At 42.7% G+C, this 22,287-nt stretch overlaps 1 protein-coding gene across 3 annotated transcripts in view; it reads right to left on the bottom strand.

Moving 5' to 3' along the window:
- Positions 1 to 22,287, bottom strand: part of AZI2 (5-azacytidine induced 2) — a 99,294-nt gene that overhangs the window by 46,332 nt on the left and 30,675 nt on the right. For all 3 annotated transcript variants that reach the window (XM_069212007.1, XM_069212006.1, XM_069212009.1), the window contains exons 4-5: positions 14,669 to 14,794; positions 8,045 to 8,144 (exon numbers count right to left, since the gene is read on the bottom strand). In XM_069212007.1, coding sequence (XP_069068108.1) covers positions 8,045 to 8,144; positions 14,669 to 14,794 — 226 coding nt within the window. The remainder of the gene's footprint in view (positions 1 to 8,044; positions 8,145 to 14,668; positions 14,795 to 22,287) is intronic.

Here is a 22,287-nt window from a genome sequence, read left to right as displayed (position 1 = left end):
CATCCAATTTCTTTTTATAAGATGAAATTGTACACGGACCTTGATGTTGATCTTCTATGTCTGGAGCTCTATAAGCAGACAATCCAAGATATGTGTCGCCATATAGATTATTAGAACCAAACGATCACTGATGCATCTCGACAGGCTCAATGACCAATCTTTTCTAAAAGGCTGGTATTCCATAAAGCCGCGTAGTTAATTCGTAACCCATAAGCCTTGAGGAGCTGGATTTCTTTGTAAACATTCTGTCAATCATCCTGTGTAATAACACCTTGGCCTGGTATCGCCTCAATTTTTGCAAGTTTCTCTGTCATCAAAATTAGTATTGGAGGACGATGCTGTAGTTTGAATAAGACTGAGTGTTGTCAATATATCCTGGAGTGTTGCCTCATCAGACACCAAGTCTGTTTGTTCTGTCATGGTGTCAGTAAGGCAAACGTGTGTTTGACTTCATTTACCCACATTATTTCTACTTTGGATATCAGGATGGCTTCATTCAGACATGGAAACCATATAATCACCACATGTCACATTATTATGAGAATTCCTTACACACTGCATTTCTGTGTACTGACTGTGCTTGGCATACAGCTGCTCTTTACCCGTTGTAGTGTTAACTATTCTAGACTGCTCCCTTTCTGTGGGTAGCAATGAAGGTGGATGATTTTCCTCAATAGGGAAAGCCTGGACATAAATTAACCTACTGCTCTTGCTGAGCTGCATAGTGTGCTCACTGAAGCAACTCTCCATGTACTGTTTGCAATGTTGCTTGGTTCACCAACATACAACTGCATATCATGAGTAACTTTTTTCTGCCGGTTTTTCCTATTAATTCTTCTTCAGGTAAAAAAAGACATCAAGTGATCAAAGGGTACTCTTTCATGTATGTGTACAAGTTCCATAGCACAACTAGCATCCATAATTAATTCAAGATTATAAAGGCCTGGTCCTGCTGAAAGCCCACTGCACCAAAGCAGCATACAAATAGGAGTGAAACATGTAGACCTTCCTAAAAAAAAAAAAAAAAAAAAGGCTTAATAATTCTGCTATACCTTTTTAACCTAATCCACTGGGGCCCCTAGGATAAAGGAAACCTAGTCCAGCAGGAGGTAGTTTCAGCCTTACACTTTTTTTTCTATCTATCTATACATACATACATACACCTGTTACCCACTTACACCGGGTCACTGGGTAATTCCCAATTCCTCCCCCTTCCCCAAACAGCTCCCCTGACTAATCAGGGTAGAAGCACACACTGGTGCCTTGCGACATCAGTGGGAGGAAGAGTCTGATGACGAAGCTGCCACCACTGGGTGGTTGAGGACTTCTGTTCTTTAAGAAACATAAAACATACAAAGGTGGCCTGCTCCTCTCATCATCAGATCCTGTTCACTGGAGGTTGCGACATTCGTTCAGGAATCAGATGGCAGAGACTACAAGAACTGCTCCCAGAGTTCCAATGACAAGGGGCAGCTCCTCAATCTTTCTGACAGTTTTCAGCACCTCTGGGATACTGTCACAGGTTTTGTGCAAAAGGGGAAAGGAACTACGAGTCTCTACTCCAAATAACTATGCAGAACAGATGGGAGGCCGTCCCTTGAGCTTTCCTTCTGGCCTAACGCACAGCAGGTAGGATAGATAGTAAGGATAATGTTACTTATACTGTAAGCATCTGTTTGGGGCATGCGGTGCTCTAGATTAATCTGCTCTGCATACTCCTCCTATCTAGTGCTGGGCTCGGAATGGTGCAAGCTGTTTTTCGTCGAAGAAGTGTTTTGAGTCACGAAATCAAGTGATATCACACATGGGCATCGTCTCCTTTGCTAGATTGTTTTCTCCCCAGGCAGGTGAGAAAGGAGTGGAAGGATTATATAGGAAAAGATATGTTCATGCAAAGTGTAAAACGTATATGTACAAATACATACGTGTGTCATGTAACTGCAGTGGCCACAGGCGTCCGGGGAGGAATCTACATCACTACATGCCACAAACATATGCTTACAGAGTAAGTAATATTATCCATTCATTGGCATGCATGGCTGTTGATGCACATGCTTTGCATAGACCGTAAAGCAGTCCATTCTTAAAAGTGGTGGCTAGCCCATGGGATTTGCAGTCATTTGAAACAGGGTACGTGGCACTGCCTGGCCTACACTGGCTTGTTTGCCACACAGTGTTGTGAAGGTGTAGTCCATGTAGCTGCCTTATTTACGTCATCTATGAGAAAATGTCCAAGGAAGTTAAGTTTGAATACTTTTGACTGTCCATTTGGCAATGCCAAATTTGAATACTGGGTTACCTTTATGAGGTGGTGAAAAACCAACAAAGAGTGGTTTAGTTTTCTGAAACTCTTTAGTTCTGTCAATGTAGTACACAACAGCTCTCTTAACATCTAGGGTGTGAAGAGCTCTCTCAGCAACAGAATCTGGTTGTGGGAGGAAAACTGGTAGCTCAATAGACTGATTAAGGTAAAACTGGGAAAGTACCTTAGGTAAAAATTCAGGATTAGTTCTTAGAACCACTGTATCTCTATGAATTTGGAATAAGGGTTCTTCTAAGGTTAATGTCTGGAGCTTACTAACGTATCAGAGTGAAGTGATGGTAACTAGGAAAGCCACCTTCCACGAAAGAATCTAAAGTGGATAAGAGTGAAGTGTCTCAAATGGGGACCCCCTGAGTCTTGTGAGTACAATGTTAAGGTTCCACGAGGGAGATGGGTGCACCCTCTGTGGAATGGCGCATTTGAGTTCCTGCGTAAAAGTTTTAATGACTGGAATTATTAATACAAAAATAGGTTGTCTGTTTTGGAGATATGCAGCAATAGCTGCAAGATGTATACGAGTGGAAGTACATGTGAGATTTGCTTTCTGCAAGTGCAGCAGGTAGCAGACAATGTCCTGTATTGTGGCTTTGATAGGATCAATCTGTTTAGGTTGGCAGTATCAAACAAAACATTTCCAATGTGCCGCATAATGGGCTCAAGTGGTAGGTCTACGGGCTTCTTGAGAATGTTCACACATTGTGAAGGAAATCCTAGGTAGCCAAATTCTAGGACCTCACGAGCCATATCGCAAGGTTGAATAACTTGGGGTCTGATGTCCAAATTGTCTGCAATTCTGGGTGAGAAGGTCCACCCTGTTGGGGAGCTTCTGGTGTGGGACTACTGAAAAATCCAGGAGTGTGGTGAGCAAAAGATGGCGTGCCCAGATGGGAGTAACAAATGATCATTGTAAGAGATGTTTGCCTGAGTTTCCATACCAGAAAGGGCATGCAACGGAGGAAATGAGAAGCATAGGCAAATATCTCTGACCAACACATCCACATAGAGCTGCCCTTGAATAGTGGGTGTGGATACCTGGAGGTGACGTTTGGGCATTTTGAGTGCTCCGTTGTGTGGAATCCTCCACTTTCTGAAGTATGTTTGGAGGACCTGGGGGTGGAGTTCCCATTTGTGGGCTTTTTGCTGCATCCTGCTGATCAGGTCTACAAAGATGTTGTCTGTTCCCAGCAGATATTCCGCCAGCAGGTGAATGTGGTGGTGAAGTGCCCAATTCCATATGGTTTGAGAAGGTGTGAAAGTTGTGAAATTCGTGTCCACTCCCCCACCCACCCACTTAACCCCACACCCAGCCCTTCCCCTGTTTTATGCAAGTAGTACATGGTTGTCATGTTCTCCATCTGGGCTAGGACAACCTTGCCAGACAGGTGAGGAAAGAAAGCTTTCAAGGCTAGTAATGCTGCCTGAAGTTCCAGGTCACTGATGTGAAGTGACTAGTGTTTGGCATCTCAGAGACCTTGCATGGTCAAGGTTTGGAGGCGAGCACCCCAACCCGTCCATGATGCGTTTGTGGTCAATATGATGTGAGGCATGGGGTCTAGAAAATACCTCCTTTTCAGGAGGTTGCTAGTGTTCCATCATTGCAGATAACTGTGAGTTTGGCGGTCTAACAACACTAGATCTTCCAGATGAGACTGATTGAGACCATTGGTAAAAGAGAGACACTGCTGTAAGGTATGCAAGTGTAATCTGGCGTGGGGAACTACGTTGATGCAAGAAGCCATCATCCAACAGACGCATAACGGTTCTTACTTGTTGGCCACACAGTAGTGTTGTGAAGGTGTGTGGTGTAGTCCATGTAGCTGCCTTACATACATCAGCTAAGGGAGTATTTCCAAGGAGGGCCATTGTAGCTGAGAGTATAATATGCTCTTGGAGAAACAGGAAAGGGCTTTTGGCCTTAATGCAACAAGTTTGAATACTTTTGACTATCCATCTGGCAATGCCAGATTTGAATACTGGGTTCCCTTTATAAGGTGGTGAAAAAGCAGCAAAGAGTTATTTAGTTTTATGAAACTCTTTAGTTCTGTCAGTGTAGTACATGAGAGCTCTCTTAACATCTAGGGTGTGAAGAGCTCTCGCCGCAACAGAATCTGGTTGTGGGAGGAAAACTGGTAGCTCAATCGACTGATTAAGGTAAAACTGGGAAAGTACATTAGGTATAAATTCAGGATTCGTTCTTAGAACCACTTTAGCTCTATGAATTTGCAATAAGGGTCTTTACTGTGTAGGCCTGGTTTTCCTGAAACTGAGGGAGAAGTGACAGAAAACTTTGGATGTGAGCTGGACTGGGGTACTCTAGTCCTGACTGCATTTAAAATTGCTCGTAGGTAATTTGCACTTGTAGAGGCTGGCGATGGGATTTGGGAATGTTGAGAATGAATCCCAGTTTTTGAAGGAGATCCACTGTCACCTGAGTGTGTTGCTGACACTAGTGTATAGTGTACTGGCTTTGATTAGCCAGTCGTTGTGATACGGAAAGACATGGATGTTTTTTCTTCGCAGGTGCGCTGCGACTAATGCTAAACATTTTGTTAACACCCTGGGAGCGGTAGTGACTCCAAGGGAAGGACTTTGAACTGATAATGTTTGCCTGCAACCACAAATTTTAAGTATTTCTGGTGTGCAGGATGAATTGGTATATGAATGCAGGTGTCCTTTAGCTCTAGAGCGGTCATAACATCACCTTGTTGTATAAGTGGAATGACATCATGACGAGTGACCATGTGGGAATTTTCGGAGAGGATGCATCGGTTTAGAGTTTGGGGGCCACTATTGGTCTGAGGGACCAATCCTTTTTAAGAATCAGAAGTATAGCGAGTATGCCCCTGAGCCTTGATGTTGCGGAGGAACGGGATCTATGTCCCCTTTGAGAAGGAGGGCTTGGACCTCGCTTTAGAAGTGTTGAGTGTTCCTGTGAGAGCTTGAGTGTGATGGGGAATATTGGGAGTTGTGGAAATAAGCTCCAGACAATAGCCATTTTAGATAATGGTAAGAACCTATTGGTCTTTGGTGATGGTGTCCCAGATGGAGTGAAAATATTGGAGTCTTCACAGGTGTTGGATAGTGGGGGGAGAAGGAGAGAGAAGGTGTTGGATGGCCGGGGGAGGAAGGTGTAGGTAGCCACTGCTTGGCAGTAGAGGATCCATGTTCAGCGATACTCTTTCCTCTTCCCCTATTATTGGAGCTCCTGTAGGAGCCTCTAAAGTAGCCCCTAGTGCAATAGGTCTGTTGCTGTCTGGTGTGTGAAGTAGAAGCCTTTGTTGTGGAGGATTTGTATGTCCCCCCATACCATAGGCAACAAAAGAAGCCCTTTTGAGGGGGTTTTGTCGGTGTCCTTCTTCAACTTATCAAAGGTGTGTCCTCCACAAGGTGAAGGGCGAGCAGAGTAGAGGTCAGGGTCATTTGGTGCAAAGGGATCAGGGTCATACGTATCCCATGGGTCTGTATCATCAGGAGGATCCCGTAAACCCCCAGATTAAGACTGCGGTGATCCCTGAGGTGCATCATCCCCTGCTATGGGTAACTGAGATGCAAAATGGTCAGGGGAAGGGGCGAGGAAAATGAAGGTAGTGGAGGAGGAAGAGGAGGTGGAGGAGTTGGAAAAGGCCAGTTTGATGGGCTAGCAAGCCTTAGCCTTCGTCCTTCTCTTTGGAGGGATAGAAATGTCTAGAACCTCCTCAAAAGTCAGTTTTCTTTTTGGAAGCACAGGAGAGGAAGGTGTAGCAATTACAAAACCTGCGCCTTCTTGAATCTGGAGTTTGCACTGTTTAGTGTCCATTTTTTCAAGAATAGGTTTGATTAGAGATGGGCTGGAGAAAGAGTGGCCCGACTTCACTGGAGTCTAAAGTTTTGAGATCTGAAGTCTTCAGCACTGAAGGTTTGTGCTTCTAGAACTTGGTTGGTGCAGAGGTAAAATAACTGGCAGCTTCTGGATCGGACCAGAGGTTCTTATCGACACCTGGAACGATCTCTTGGTCCAAGGTGTTGGAGGTTGAAGGCGATGTTGTGGCTTTAGCCTCCAAGGCTATTTTTGCCACTGAGCCAGAGGGCTTGGCGGCCATAGCAGTTTTTCGGTACTGACCATGGCCAGACAGCGTTGGAAGACCGGTGACCTCAATAATAGGCTGTAGGGCCTTCTTGGAGAGTTCCTATGGGAAAGCAGGGGCCACAGTACTCATGCGCTGGGCAGAGGAGATTTCTTGACTCTCTCTGTCAGAGTCCACATCAGACTTCAGTGTCTTGAATCGAAAAAGCTTCCTCCTCATGCATCATTGGTTCCTCTTGAAGGTGTTCTTCCCCGGAGAGGTCCGGTGCATCATCTGGCACCTTCTGAGCCATTTCTAGTCAACAAGCCAGTTGATCCCGAAGGGTCTTTTTCAAACTAAAAGACTTACAGGTGATGCAGTCGGCCTCATGGCGGTCTAGACAGAGGCAAAGGTTGTACATGAGGTGTTGTCTGGTGTGCAGGAACTTAGCGTGGCACAGAGGATCGAAGTGGAATGGAGTTCGTTCCATCAGAGAACCATTTCGGTCGATGCTGGAGCCATGTGTGAGGTAGCCCAGAGATGGGCACTGGTGCCCCGAAAGGCGGTCGGAGCCCGAACCGAGGAAATAGGAGAGAACGGCAGGATAGGAGAAGCGCAATCAATTACATGTCAATGGAACAGAAATAGATTGAAAATCAGAGAGGAGGCACACACCAATGAACCAGATGGTGGAGAGAAAACAATCTAATAAAGTAGTGTTTGCCCATGTGCAATATCACTGAGATCTTGTGACTGGAAACACTTAGAAGAAAAACAACATGGACAGCAGGTGTATATACAGCCACACATGCCATCTAACTGTCTGCTACACACATTCCTGTAGTTTGATTCACCTGCAGAGCTGGAAACAATGAGAGGATGTTTAAGAGTGCACTTCGAAAAAAAATTATTTGCTTTTGTAATAAACACTGCAGAGCCAATTGATGTAGCCTAAGAAACCTTTTGCCTTTGGTGAATATTTTTAACCATGCTGTACAATAAGAAGAGCAATGGAATGTGGGCGGGCAGGGAAGAAGAACGGCAAGTGAGGTACCGAGGACAGAAACACACAACCAAGAAAATGGCACACAAAGTACAAGAGGGAGACAGCTGGAATACCCATGCCCTCTCGTAGAGTGCTTAAAAGCAGAAAGTAGCACCTGAAAAGGTAGCAATGGAAGGACACTAGTAGTGGGCTCATATTTCAGAGGAGTAAAAAAATATGAGAAGAGGAAGGGAAGCCCATGGAAGAAGACAGATAAGATGGCAACAACTGGAGTGACAAGGCGGTCAACTCAACCAATGGTAGGAGATAAGCAGGCTCCAAGCCCACAGGAAGCTAACAATATGTCTTGTAACAAACAGCAGGTGATTCGTCATATGGAAGACTTAAAAAGCAAAGGCTGTTCCCAAAACTGCTGTCAGTTTGGCTTTTTTTTTGTATTTTGCAAAAAATGTTGATATCCTTGACTTCTAACTGGTAGAAGGATTGCCTTGTTGCCACAGGTTCTCTGCGCCCATAAGTGTCAGCATTTTGCTGATTTTCATACTTTCATGTAATCACTTTACATAAAATGCCTCAATATCAATGCAGTGTTTGGCTTTACCTGCACTAAATCTAATATCCAACACCATGTTCCAAAATTAACATGACACTTTATGCAAATTAAAAGCACACCTTGTTGCGTTTCCAGTTCTGTCTTTAACTGTAAGAGCTCCACTTCTTTACTCTGCAACTGTTCATTTAGGGCTTTCAGTGAATCCAGATTTTCCTTCACCTGTGGCAGGAAATATAAGGGCCAATATGGTCAGACTGTAAAGCAAAAAGAAATATACAATTATGGGAGGGCCTAATTTAATTATTTACTCTTTACCCCTTAATGAAACCATCTTGTTAGAAAGAGCAGTGTTATGCCATTAATGGAGTTTGACCAATGACTTTGTGTTTCACCACTGCGCATTTTAGTTGTTCCATGTTCACCAGTAGCACATTGTATGTTTTGTTCAGTTGAGCCGCCTATTGGCTTTGACATGGCATTAGCCATTACTTTCTGTATCCAGTTTCGCCGCCTATTGGCTTTGACATTGCATTAGTCATTACATTCTGTATTCTGCTTACTGGCTTTGACATGATGTATTCAGTTTAGCCGCCTATGGGCTTTGACATTGCATTAGCCATTATATTCTGTATTCTGCCTATTGGCTTTGACATGATATTATACATTGCATTTTGTATTCAGCTCAGCTGCCTATTGGCTTTGACATGACACTAGACATTGCATTTGATATTTAGGTTAGCTGCCTATTGCCTTGAACGTGAAATTGGACATTGCATTTGAGAATCCAAGCTATTTTTCCAAGCTGTGTTTTTGCACAAGATGAACCAAGATGTTTTCTTCTCACAGTAGACTAGACCTGATAAGAGAGGGTACACTGGGTGTTTTTCTCTCCGCTTGAGCTTGGGAAGAGGAGCAGTCTCGGAGACCTGGCCAGTCTCCAAAGGCTTGCGTAGTTTTCCCGAGTCTGAGAGGAGGGGGCACACCTTTGTAACGAATATCACAGGCTGCAGAGATTCAGATTCGAATCTGCCTGACTTCGTGCTGGAGCTTGGCGCCAGTTGCCAGCATCGCGTGTGGGTAGATAAATCTCTTTCTCGCAGTTGACAAGGAGTCATCAACTTGCAGACCCTAGAAAGATGAAGCTGTAAATAGTTTCCCACACGGTGAAGTATTTGTTTTGCTTTGCATTCAATATCTTATAAATATAACCTGCTGTGTATATTGCAAACTGTGCATTAACGTGTGCTTGAAATCTACTAATCCGTCATTAACGAAATCGCAGTTGTTGAAGAATTAACAACAATAAAAGTCTTCTTTGAACTCAGAAGTGCATTTCTGGTGTGTTATGTAAGTGCTAAAAACTAGATAAGAGCAAAAGCACTACATTTGGTACCAGAAGTGGGGTGTTGACGAATTAGTAGATTTCGAAGTGCACACTTTAAAAGTGTAATTGTTTTTGTTGTTTGGAGAATTACAGAAAGTGTTTTTCTGTTGTTTGGAGAATCACAGAAGCACGGCAGACCATGTTTGAGAATGCATGTGTTGTTAAACTGCCCGATGGTGCTATGAAAAACTGTGAATTGATTTCTGTTTGGAGAATCACAGAAGCACGGCAGACCATGTTTGAAAATGCATGTGTAGCTAAACTGCCTGATAGTGCTTTGAGAAATAATTTTTGTTGTGCATATTTAGAAAATGTGTCTTTTGGAAGCAATGATGACAGAAAGGTTTGGATACCTTTATCTGCTTACAGAGAAATGCAGGAGAAATGTAGGCAGTTGGAACATGAAAATAGGAATTTACGTGATAAAAATGCTGTTTTAGAAGAATCTTTCTTGTCCCATTCCAGTAATGAGGGGGTTAAGACAGCTCCGAGCTGCTTTGAGCCGTGTGAGGTCCAAAAATGTCCTGCTGATTATAAAACAGGGAAAGAAAGAGGAAGGGTGCAGTTTAAATGAAAAATGTTATTTGCAAGAAAAGTCATACTTGTTTCTTTTGCAGATCCTACCACGTTTCGCCACTGTCCCTGAGTATGCTGTGTGGTCCCCCTTCCGGTGTGTGCGTGTGGGGTCGGGGAAGGGACCGAACCCCCAACCTGAACCTGGCTGAGTAAAGTGCCAGCACCATGGATCCATTTTGCGCAAACTGCGCCTTCAGTTCAAGTTCAACTTGTTTGATTGCATTCTTCCACTGGAACTAAGCTGTGTTTATTTTATTTTTTTTCCTTCTCGTATGGAACTCTGACTTTTGCTTACCTTCCAGCAAACCTTTCAGGTGGACCGTGCACCTTTACATGAGTAGAACTCATGCCACATCAAATTGCTAACACTGTTGAATTAGAGACACTATCAGTCTTTTCTGTTTAGATGTATCTGATGTGAAAGGTTATGAGATCTATATGTTAATCCACTTCTATTGCTTTACAGGGATTGCTTTGATCATTCAAATCTGACTTGCTGATAATGTTTTTTTTTGTGCTGATGTTTTTTTGTTTGAAACAAGAGATATGTAAAACAAAAATTCATTGGTCAAAGGGCGGAATGTTATGCCATTAATGGAGTTTGACCAATGGCTTTGTGTTTCACCACTGCGCATATTAGTTGTTCAATGTTCACCAGTAGCACATTGTATGTTTTGTTCAGTTGAGCCGCCTATTGGCTTTGACATGGCATTAGCCATTACTTTCTGTATCCAGTTTCGCCGCCTATTGGCTTTGACATTGCATTAGTCATTACATTCTGTATTCTGCCTATTGGCTTTGACATGATGTATTCAGTTTAGCCGCCTATGGGCTTTGACATTGCATTAGCCATTATATTCTGTATTCTGCCTATTGGCTTTGACATATTATACATTGCATTTTGTATTCAGCTCAGCTGCCTATTGGCTTTGACATGACACTAGACATTGCATTTGATATTTAGGTTAGCTGCCTATTGCCTTTAACGTGAAGTTAGACATTGCAGTTGAGAATCCAAGCTGTATTTTTCCAAGCTGTGTTTTTGCACAAGATGAACCAAGATGTTTTCTTCTCACAGTAGACTAGACCTGATAAGAGAGGGTACACTGGGTGTTTTTCTCTCCGCTTGAGCTTGGGAAGAGGAGCAGTCTCGGAGACCTGGCCAGTCTCCAAAGGCTTGCGTAGTTTTCCCGAGTCTGAGAGGAGGGGGCACACCTTTGTAACGAATGTCACAGGCTGCAGAGATTCAGATTCGAATCTGCCTGACTTCGTGCTGGAGCTTGGCGCCAGTTGCCAGCATCCCGTGTGTGTAGATAAATTTCTTTCTCGCAGTTGACAAGGAGTCATCAACTTGCAGACCCTAGAAAGATGAAGCTGTAAATAGTTTCCCACACGGTGAAGTATTTGTTTTGCTTTGCATTCAATATCTTATAAATATAACCTGCTGTGTATATTGCAAACTGTGCATTAACGTGTGCTTGAAATCTACTAATCCGTCATTAACGAAATCGCGGTTGTTGAAGAATTAACAACAATAAAAGTCTTCTTTGAACTCAGAAGTGCATTTCTGGTGTGTTATGTAAGTGCTAAAAACTAGATAAGAGCAAAAGCACTACAAGCAGTCGTATCAATGCACTGCTTGCTCCATCCCGCAACACAACAATCATGGCTTCTTGGCAAACATGTGGATTCCCAAGTCTTTCCTCCCACATCAAGATGCCAAGTGAGCTAATTCCTAGAAAGCCTAGCCTAGCCTAGCCTATTCCCTATGGATGTCATCCACACAAGCCCACTTCCTGACAAGCAGAGCATTTAAGGTCTAAATATGGCAGCTTCTAGGATATAGAGCATCTGATTATATATTTTGCCAAGACCTTACTGCCCAATAGGCCTAAACATTTGTTCCTCATTTCTTACTTGATTTGACTTTCAGTCCTGCTATTTCTAGTCGTCTGGCATTTTGGAGCTTTCTGCTGGTGTTTTAAACATTAAGGGCCTCATTACGAGTTTGGCGGTCTTAGGACCACCAAACTTGCGGTGGCAGCGAGACCGCTGTCCTCCTGGCAGTCTGACGCCAGATTACAACCCTGGCAGTCGCACTACCAGGGGACAGCCACCACCGCCAGGATCAGGGATTTCGACGGGGTGGCGGCAGTCAGAGTCATGGTAAGTTACTGCGGTGCCCATGTTAGCACCATCGTGCTGATCACGAGTCCACTTTCTGCCTGCCAGGGGAAAGCTGGTGGAAAGCCAGTGCTAAAGGCCATACAGGGGTGGGGCCCTGCACTGCCCATGCCATGGGCAGTGCAAGCCCCCCCAGCACCCTCAGAATGCGCACTGTCTGCTGTGCACACAGTGTCCATTCCGAGGGTACTGTTGTGCAATGGCATTGGCCTCGGCTCCCGTGGCACTGTTTCCCTGGGCTGACCGGCGGAAATGCCATAATACAATGCTTCTGCTGGACAGCCCGTGGAAACATCGTAATACTACGGGGGTGAGGCCGCCGGTATGAAGGCAGTCTCTCACCCCTGCGGGGTTTGGCAGTCTGACCACTAAACTCATATTGAGTCCCTAAGTTTCAATTGTGTCTACCTACCTTCTATTGCTAACTTAAGTCTGATTTTTAGCACCTGCTTTCCCTTCTTTACAAATTCTATGGCTCCTTTTTGAGGACACCTTACTTGATGCTCACATCCTTGTTTGCAACAACATGTGAGCGAGTGGCTTTAAGAAGGGGATATTCTCACCTTGCGCCTTCTTAGGAGTTGGTAAGGAAGGAACCATAACAGTAGGTCAATGCAAACCAAAAGGTTTTCACTACCCTGCACCATAGTGAGAATGGTTCCTGCATGTAGAATATGGTAAAAGCTTGCAGAGGAAAGAGCTGTGTGTCAAGGTTCTACCTTTAGTAGTTGTACTAGACTGGCGTGAATAGGTTATAGGCTTGTATTTGGCTTGTAATATATGAAGTTATTGTGGAGACAGGTCTACTGCCTTTTAGTGCATGTGGACAGTGCGGTGTGATCTGAACTGCAATCCTTTACGTGGCATAAGATGTGGATGTTCCGCACTTAGAGTTACAAAGGCCTTTGTGCTCTCGCCCACTATTTAACAAGATTCTTGAATTATGGTTTCTATTATGGTCAAGTGCTTTCAGTAAGACAATTAACAAGGAATCAAAAAACGCATTCACTTAAGAGTAAGTTAACAACACTATACCCTTCGCTCTCACATTCACAGCAGTTATGGCAGAAATGAGGCTGAAACAAGATCCTGTCCTGTATGCAAATATGGATGTTTGGACAGCTGTTAGAGTGATAAACCTCCTGAACCTAATGGGTTAAATGTTTCAGTTCTAACCACAAATTCAAACATCATCTACAGACCTATTCTGTGAGGTGTGTAGGACTTGTGGTCAGTCAATTCTTCTTTGAAAGGGACGGTTCTCCAATGCATTACTTTTTCTGCAAGATATAAAGCACCCCCGAAAGGTGTAAATCCCACCCCCTTGAACTCACAGAAAAGGCGATTAGTAATGTGGTAAGCAGCGCACACTTTATTGGATTTTAGTGGGACGCATTTGAGATCAAATGCAAAAATTGGAACTTCTAATCCATATCTTCAACTAGAAACTCTACTTAAGTTCTAAAAGAGGGGTGAACCAAAAAAATAGTAAATGGAAATAGCATTCTTTAAGGTGTGTGAAGCATATGCATTGCCCAATCACTCGCAGCATTTAACCCTTAAGGTAAAGTGCGTGTTTCTTCTTGCATGAAGAGGTCCCTCGAAAGGTTCTAAAACAGCACAACACATTTTGGAGTCACAATGCTTATGCAGTCATTACAGTTGTTTTCATTGTGATGTAATCAACATTACTTTGCGGGCTATGGGGGTGAAGGTGGAATTAGGGGATGGAGGTGTAATCAAAACAGACTGATCTAGTGATGGTTTGTAGTATGGAAACTCCGTTTGGCGCTGGTTTCTCCTGCATAGCCCCTTTTTAAGGCCTACGTAATACTAACGAAGGTGAGCTAAACTAGCTGCTTTGTTGCAATAGGTTTTCAGCTGCAGCCCTTTAACCTTTCTGTGCCTTTAACACGGGGCACACTGAGGGACTGTTGGCATTCAATTGTAACCTTACTAAAAACAGAAAATAAGCAAAAAGGTTAAGAGAGACCCTAGATCTGTAAGGAGGTTAGTAATTTTCCTGAGAGATTAGTACTATATCTTTGCCAATTAACGATACGTTGGACTAAAGTTTAGAATTCATGTAGTGGTTATGGAAAACGTACATAAAAACAGGACTGATGTGGCTTAATGTGAAAGGTAGTGGTTTATGACAAAAATAATAATCATATGATTCAATGTAGGTCCTGGAATTCTGAATTGAAGGTTACTTAGGAAATGCAATCCAGTGCATTCTATACATTAATATAGCACAGGCATGAGGATTCCAGGCAAGATGGTTAACCAGAAGCTTTTTTACTGCTACTTGTAGACCTAAATGTACTTTTAAGTTTGAAAATGTGTTCATTACTAAAAAAGGTATTCTAGCCAATTAAAGTATTTCAGTTTTAAGTGTACGTGCTGGTAGATATACTTCCTTCAGTAATAGTAGGTCATGAAAATGAGCTGTTCTAGATAAAAAGCCCTATCCAGATTTCCTAAAAACAGCAGCCCACTGACAATTCTGCTGGTCTCAATCCATCACCAGCTTGGATGAAAGGACGAAGCTTCCCAAGTATTCAATGTATGCTTGTATCAGGGGAGGTTAGTTACATACCACTTTATCCAGATGGTTCTTCAGGTTATCTCGCTCAATGCAGATCTCTCGATAGGCATGGTAGGCTTTGTTAACCTGCTCTCTCCCTATGAAATTCGTTTCTTCTCCCAGGCACTTTTCCACGAGCTGAGAAAAAAAAAAAAAAAAATATGATACCAGGCGAAAATCATTTTTGTTACTACTGTTAAAACAGATCAAACATTCATAAATTACTTTTTTTTTTTTTTTTTTAAACAAATAATAGGCAGTGCAAGCTAGGGCTCAATTGGCCCGGCAACAGGTTGAAGGTCTTAATATGTCAACTGTATGTATATAAAGAAATACAAATATCACACCTATCCATAAGCAATATCTTTGTGGGACAACGTGTGCAGAATATTGAAAACTGGACTAGGATACTTTGAGGTACGTCAACAGATCCAGCCATCCCTATGGATGGTGTGGGCCATGCACTCACTTCTAACATACTCAACATTTTTACATTAATTGTAAACTAACACTGCCTTGACATTTCAAAATACATGGAGTTAGACCCGCGTAGATGGGTTCAGAGTAGACAACATGGTTCTATGCTCAAGAGATCATAGAATAGTTAAAATAAAATAAACAAAAAATAAAAAAAAGGATAAGGCTAGGTTTCCTGCTTATTAGCATGTGTGAGATGTCGGGAATATGGAGAATTAGCAATCTGAATGGTACTGCACATGAAATTACACACCAAGAAGGCTTGACATATGTGCTGTATCATGTATACACCATGTGCCCACCAACTACCATGGACAGGTGGGAATGATTGGGAAAACACTTCTGTTTCGCGCATGGTCTCTTTTGTGCACTTAGTTATCATTATCTTAATGTGTTTGGCAATATATCCTAAGAAAGGTGCTGGAAATGCTGCTATTTGTCCAACATTTTCTAAACTGTTTTTTTCCGAGACGTCTAGAACCCTTCTAGATAGTCAGATTTGTGTTGTTGCGCTCACTCGCTCTGTGTTGTATGCAGATGGTACAGCCACATTTGCAAGGGCAGCTTTTGGCTCCAAATTTGGCACTGGTCGTCCATTTAAGAGCATCCAGGAAAATTCCACAACCATGCAGACGTTTGAGCAGCATGGAGTAAAAGATGGTGTCAGATGTTACCGAAAGGTCAAGGAGGATCTGGGCAGCTGATGTGCCCCGATACAAACTGTAGAGAATGTTACAGACAGCACCATAGCCCTGCTCTTTCCACTCAATCCAGGCTCAAGGAAAGGTTGCGTGAGACCTCAAACTAAATAAGCTTTAACTAGAACCAGTGGCAGTACCATATTTTTGTGTAGGTGGTCTACCTTCAGGGGGGAAAAAAAAAAGTACAAAAGTGGTCCACTAGTGCATTTTAGAGTTTCAATATATTCCTAAATTGACTAAATGGCCAAAGGCTATAAATGGACACTCGTAAGAGAGTCCAGTACTTTAATTGTGTTCAAAGCAAGCCCGGGGTTCAGCCTGTCACCACAAGAGCGATCTAAAAACCTGGGACAAAACTGTATCTTCCATCACAATTTCAGTAAGAAAACATAACAAGCCATTTTATTAAAGGCAGCCGCACATGGCTTATAGATTTTTAAAATGTGCATCCCATCTTCTTTCACTTCTACATTGCACTTGATTTCATTCATCCTGCCTTTACTGCATCTGCTCTGTCACATCCTCTGGCTGATGATCTACTTAAAAGGGACAGTAGAGGAAACTTAAGTAACACCAAACTCCATCTCAGGCCACAGACAGCAGATTAGACTCATCATGAATGCTCATGTAACAGTGCTACAGCTACAATAAGGGTGTTCATCCTGTCAGAGGTGCATACTCACTTGAATTATCTTCCAAAAAACGAAATAAAATGTAGGGTGGAAGGCCAGACACTTCTCTCACTAATATTCATGGAGAGGGAAAAAAAATGAGCCTGGTCTGCACCTACAATAATAATAGTACTACTACTAATAACAATAACAATAATAACAATAACAATAACAATAATGGTGATTGTTCCTTGATGACACACCATTGTGGTACCTGCCCCGAATGCCCACTTTATGCCATGCCTTGCATGTGATGGATGCCCCGAATATCCCACTAGTTGCCACCATTGTGCCTGGGGCAGTGTTATTCTATGGGTGGACACCTTCATGCTTTGGACCGCCCGTCACATGCCAGGATGTAACTCCATTAGTCAATGGTTGCACTGCAGAAGTCAGAGCTGGTTCTGGACTAGCCGATGCCTCTCAATATCCCAAGGGTCCCTGATAAGCGATACTACCAGGTGAAAAGAGACACTGGCACATGCAGACACTCTCAGACCTGCAGACACCAACAAATACGCATGTAGACCCACGCACACAGAGTTTGACCTGCATTCACTCATGCAAGTTGCACACGCCGTAGACACCCTTCTCTCCCAGCTCATCCGATTACATTAATGCTTTGTTAGGTCTCAGCTGCCTTTATCTGTCTTTAGAACAGCTTTTCCCAAAGCTGGTGACTGGAGGGCTTTGTTTTATTTCCGTTGTCTTTCTTGGCTCGGTGGGTTCCTCCCAATTTTTGCTCTTGTCCCGTACAGAAGGATTTCATTCTAATAGTGTTTTGTATGCTGTTTGGATGAGTTGTATCTTTGCACTGCTCGCACAAGGAGACCTTTGTGTTTTAAGTACTCTCTTAAGGCGTTTTCTTGCTGACTTTTCCCTTGTTTCTCCCTCCTGTACTCTTTCCTCAGTTCACGGCTCCTGCCCTCCCCGTCTGGCTCCTTGTTCTCCATGTAATTTGGTTATCTTTACAATGGCTGGGCAGCAGCACAGTGCTCCGGCAGCACTCATCCTTATTTTCACTTCACAGCATTTCTTGTTCTTTATTTCCTCTCTTGTTAAATTTACCATTCTAAAATGCCCAGCTGTCAAATGGTAAAATGAAAATGACCACCTTCATCAGAACACACGAGTACATCACAACATTTGTATGCACATAAGTGGACATCTTTGAATGGGTTTTGGTGACTATAAAACGCATTTTAAGATTTCCTTTCATGCATCTACATAAAACACACACAGGTAGTTGCAACTGGCAAAGCCAAAGCTAGGCTAAGCTGCAACCTAGTGGATTTGCAAATGCATGTTTTGGATGATTTTTGTCCTCTGGGCACATAACATTCACTGCAGTGGATTTGTGGCGCAATTCATACACACTCATTGACTGACAGTGCTGGGTCTGCAACACAACCATCAATGTAGCACTCTGTTGGAGTAAATGACTGAGTGCAGGCTGACCCCGCACGGACTTGGAGAGGAGATTTACCAAAACAAAACAACAACAAAAAGTGCAGATTTTACTGATCTGAATCGTTCTTCTATGCAGACAACACCCAGTTGACTATTTCCATCTTTGATAACATTTCCAATACCCGATCTAATTGTAACTCTTGCACGCTTCGCGTCACCAACCAGATGCAAAATACCTACTTTAAGTTAAATGAGAACAAAACAGAAGAGATTCTGTTTAGAAAACTGTCAGCCTCCCTGTTGGAAGAGATGAGGGGCACCCCTCAGGCTACCAATTAGTCTGAAACCCTAGGAGCATTTCTTAATAAAAACCTCACAATGAGATCAAGCAACCTTGGTGTCAGCATCATACTTTGGCATTTTAAGGACGCTACACAAAGTGTTGCTGGGATCCCCTTTAAGACCTAATATTCCAAGCCCTGTTTCCCAGCCAACAAGATTAAATGAGGGCCATTTATAGGGGCATCCAGACAACCTGATGACAAGACTGCAAACTGCAAGTTACAGATGCCCATCTTGTACCAAACAGTACATTTATATGTGCACTGCTTAACGCAGTGGTTCCTAACCTTTTGATGTATGTGGACCCCCATTTGAACATTAATGGAACCCAGGGACCGCCACGGAATCATCACTGGAATCCAGAGACCCCCGCCTGAGTCATTACTTTAAGCTGGGACCTAATTTGTCAATATTTTTCAATATTCTAAGCAGTCGCTGACCCCCTGAGAAGGCTTCGCGGACCACCAGGGGTCCCCGGACCACAGGTTGGGAACCACTGGCTTAACGTCTTGCACTGGCTACCCACAGAGAAACAGGATTCATTAAAGCTTCTATGCCATACACACAAAGCCACTTACAACTCTGGGCAACCATATTTAAAGAAGAAGATCTCTTTCTAGCTTGCTCAACTGCTACACTCCTCTATCGAACATCCAGCAGTCATTATCTGCATCTTTCACTACAGACCTGCAGCATCTTTCAAACACTGAAAAATAAGCTTAGAACCTGACTGTTCTAAAACATCCTCCCTTTTCAGCCTAGCTTTATACTTTCGGTTCGGTCCAATCAATGGGGTTTCTTACAGCACCAGAATACCCTCTGTAAAGTGAAAGAGTGCTAAAAAAAAACAACAACAAAAAAAACTTATGAACATAACAAAAGTGAATACTTCCCACCTCATTTTTGCACATATTTGCCAAATGGAAGCTAGACGATCCTTGGAGACACGTGTAATGAGGGAAATCGCTTAAAAAAAATAGCTTGTTTGAGGACTAGGTTAAGCATGTCCAGTGATAATTTATCCTCTAGTGTGGACACTTTGTGAAATGGTATGCAATGCTTTCCGCTTCTGCCACACCTGGTTGCTGCAAAGAGCCGGTCAAGTGTTATTTAAAGCTTACTATGAAGCTAAATATTTCACTGTATCTTATGTCTGGGATTTCTGCTTGAGTGCGTGCAAGAAGTAGCTAAGGGATGCATGCACAAGACACAATGTGGAAACTTAGTGCCTGATTAACAGAGCATCCACACGCCTGCAGAGGCCCCGCAGTCATGGAGAAGTCTCCACACTCGGAGCAGAATCCCTGCAATGAGAAATCTCATTGCGGAGATCCCACCCCGAGTGTGGAAACTTCCTTAGAACTGTGGGGACTCCGCCACGAGTGCAGAGGGCCTTAGTGAACAAGCCCTTAGTGTCTGTGCTTAGAAGATCAACAGAACTACCGCTGCTCCTGAAACACTAACCACCATTTCTAATCCTTTGCTACCACACCAACTGACGGGCATGGCACGTAAAATGCACACAAGAACCCAAACCTCTCAAACTACCAAGAATGCTATGAAAAGGCAGCAGTCACGACCTAGCCCCCAGCTAAGTGTGTTAATTTCAACTGTTAAATACTTTGATCTTGTCTTCAGTTAAAAGGGTATAGCTATACGAAGATGGGACCCCACTTACCCAAAAACAGAATGACCACCATTAGCATGGCAGCTGGAGAAGCAAGGCAGGTCAAATTTGTGGAAGGAGATAGTGCACAGAAAACAGAGTGCTGCACCACTAAGTATCAACTTTTTTCTTGAAAAACAAAATTACAAGCGACAAGTCTCGATAAAGAATATGTAAAAGTTTTAAACCTAAATAACGATTGTTAAATGACCCAAAAAAATGCTACAATACTCTAACACCTGTTTTATCAACTACCTATAGCGACCACTTTAAAGGAATTATCAGCCAATAACATAAAGAAGCACAGGCAAACCATAGTATGTGTAATTTTAGAATAAAAAATAAACAAGGATGAACATAAGCTCCTTTCCATTTTTCTTGATAGGCGTCAAGGACTCCAGCCACAGCAACTAGAAACAAACAACCTGGGAAACTTTTTACTTGCAACCACCACCGCAAATATTAGGTGAGGTTTCTTTTCCCACGTTGGGCCCATGTTGACTATTTAGACCTTTACATTTTCGTAAAATAAACAGAGCACTTGAACACAGGTGCTTCAGATTAATGAGACCTTCGACACAGATGTGCAGCATTTCTGCGATCATGTCATTCTGCACCAAAAAAACAAGGCAGAACCCAGAAAATAACTGGTGATTATTATCTCTCTACATTCATAAACAAAACACTCCTTATGAAAAATTGGTCCCAGTCTAGATGAAGAGCCCATTAAGAAATTAAACAAAGCTCAATGATAAATCAAATATGCAAAAACACTCAATAATATATATATTTTGGTGGTTGCCAGTAGGTAATTGTAGTTAGGACCATGTTTCTAAAGAAAATAGATTTTTTGACTTGCCCATATCTTTGGCACCGTTTGATAAATCTTCAATAAATTCCCCCCCCCAAAAAACGTGGCATGGTGATTCTTGTTGCGCATAGGAAGTTTTGGAGTGATCCGTCAAGTGGGGTCTGAGAAAAAGGTGGCTCAAAAAATGAAACATTTCCCAGGTTAATTCCCATAGGACCTGCCAACACGTCTACTGCCAAAACCACTGGACAGTATTACACCAAATTTGGCAGAAAGTAGCTGCTGGTACGCAGATTACGTTTTTGTTATTTGGTGTGGATCCGTTCAGTAGTTAAGGAGATATTTAAGGGCAAATGGATTTGTATATCTGTGGCCACGAATAAGCATGCGAAAAGAAGGGCTGCATTGGCTGACCGCAACTAGACTAGAAAGTTGTAACCACCATTTTATTTCACGGGACACAGCCCACTGGGGTGAAAATTCAAATTGAAAATGGCATAAGAGGGTCAGGGTGAAGGGACCCTGAAGCCAGGGGTGTGATATAAGTGTGTTTTAGTGGCAAATTATAGGTTTAATATAGTTTTGCGTCACTGCAAGCGACATTTGTGAAAATTCACAAATTTCCACAAACTATTCATGATTCTGGAAAAATCTGAAAGAAGAACCACAGACTCATTCATATAAGTCATTGGCTCATACATGCACTGAGGGGCTCAAGGATCCACTCACACACCCACTTTGAGACCCACTCAGACACTCACGCACCCATTCACACATCCACTGACAGAGACAGGCCCTGTGGCCAACCTGCGCTGCACACGGCCAAAGGTCATGCGTGGTGCGGGGTTGGGTGGTTTTAAGGGCTTGGCTGCAAGGCCAGGCTTTGCAACCAACCCCCGCCATGGCGGGGATTGGAATAACGTATACTAATTAAAATTACTTTATGTAAAAAAAAAAAAATAAAAAAAAAAAAACATAAAAATTCACTGAAAAAAAACAAAGGTTACATGGACGTTATAATTAGGTTCTGGATTTACTCATACAAAACCACAGATTTTCTGCAGAGTTCTTTCAAGTGACTATAACTCGCGCTTTTGGCACGACAGCTAATTACTCCACATGTTATGTCATCGATGAGATCTTGTATGGCATCTTTTAGATCATTGCAACGTTTGCAATAATATTGATAAGAAAATTGTGAATGGCAAGGGCGCGAGTTTTAATTACCTTAGGCGTGAGTTATAATTACTAGAAAGAACTAACTAACCATAACTGCTGAATTTTTATGGTTTTTGTACGGGTAAATTCAGAACCTAACTATAACGTACATCCCTGTAACATTTGTTTTTTTGCAGGGGAAAAAAATATATAAATAATTACAGCACAACAATAGAGCATTCAGAACCTGCCATTTGATGTCATGACAACATAACCTACCCTCCTGTCACTCAGAAGAGAATTAAAACTCTTAACATGGATGTAAATTAGATCTTTATATTATTCAAACCCACCCCCCTCTATGGCTTGTGCTGAATGTCAGTTTGTCTAATGCT

The sequence above is a fragment of the Pleurodeles waltl genome, chromosome 10, assembly GCF_031143425.1.
Source record: "Pleurodeles waltl isolate 20211129_DDA chromosome 10, aPleWal1.hap1.20221129, whole genome shotgun sequence".
Taxonomy (NCBI): Eukaryota; Metazoa; Chordata; class Amphibia; order Caudata; family Salamandridae; genus Pleurodeles; species Pleurodeles waltl.
This window is presented reverse-complemented; position numbering and strand designations above follow the sequence as displayed.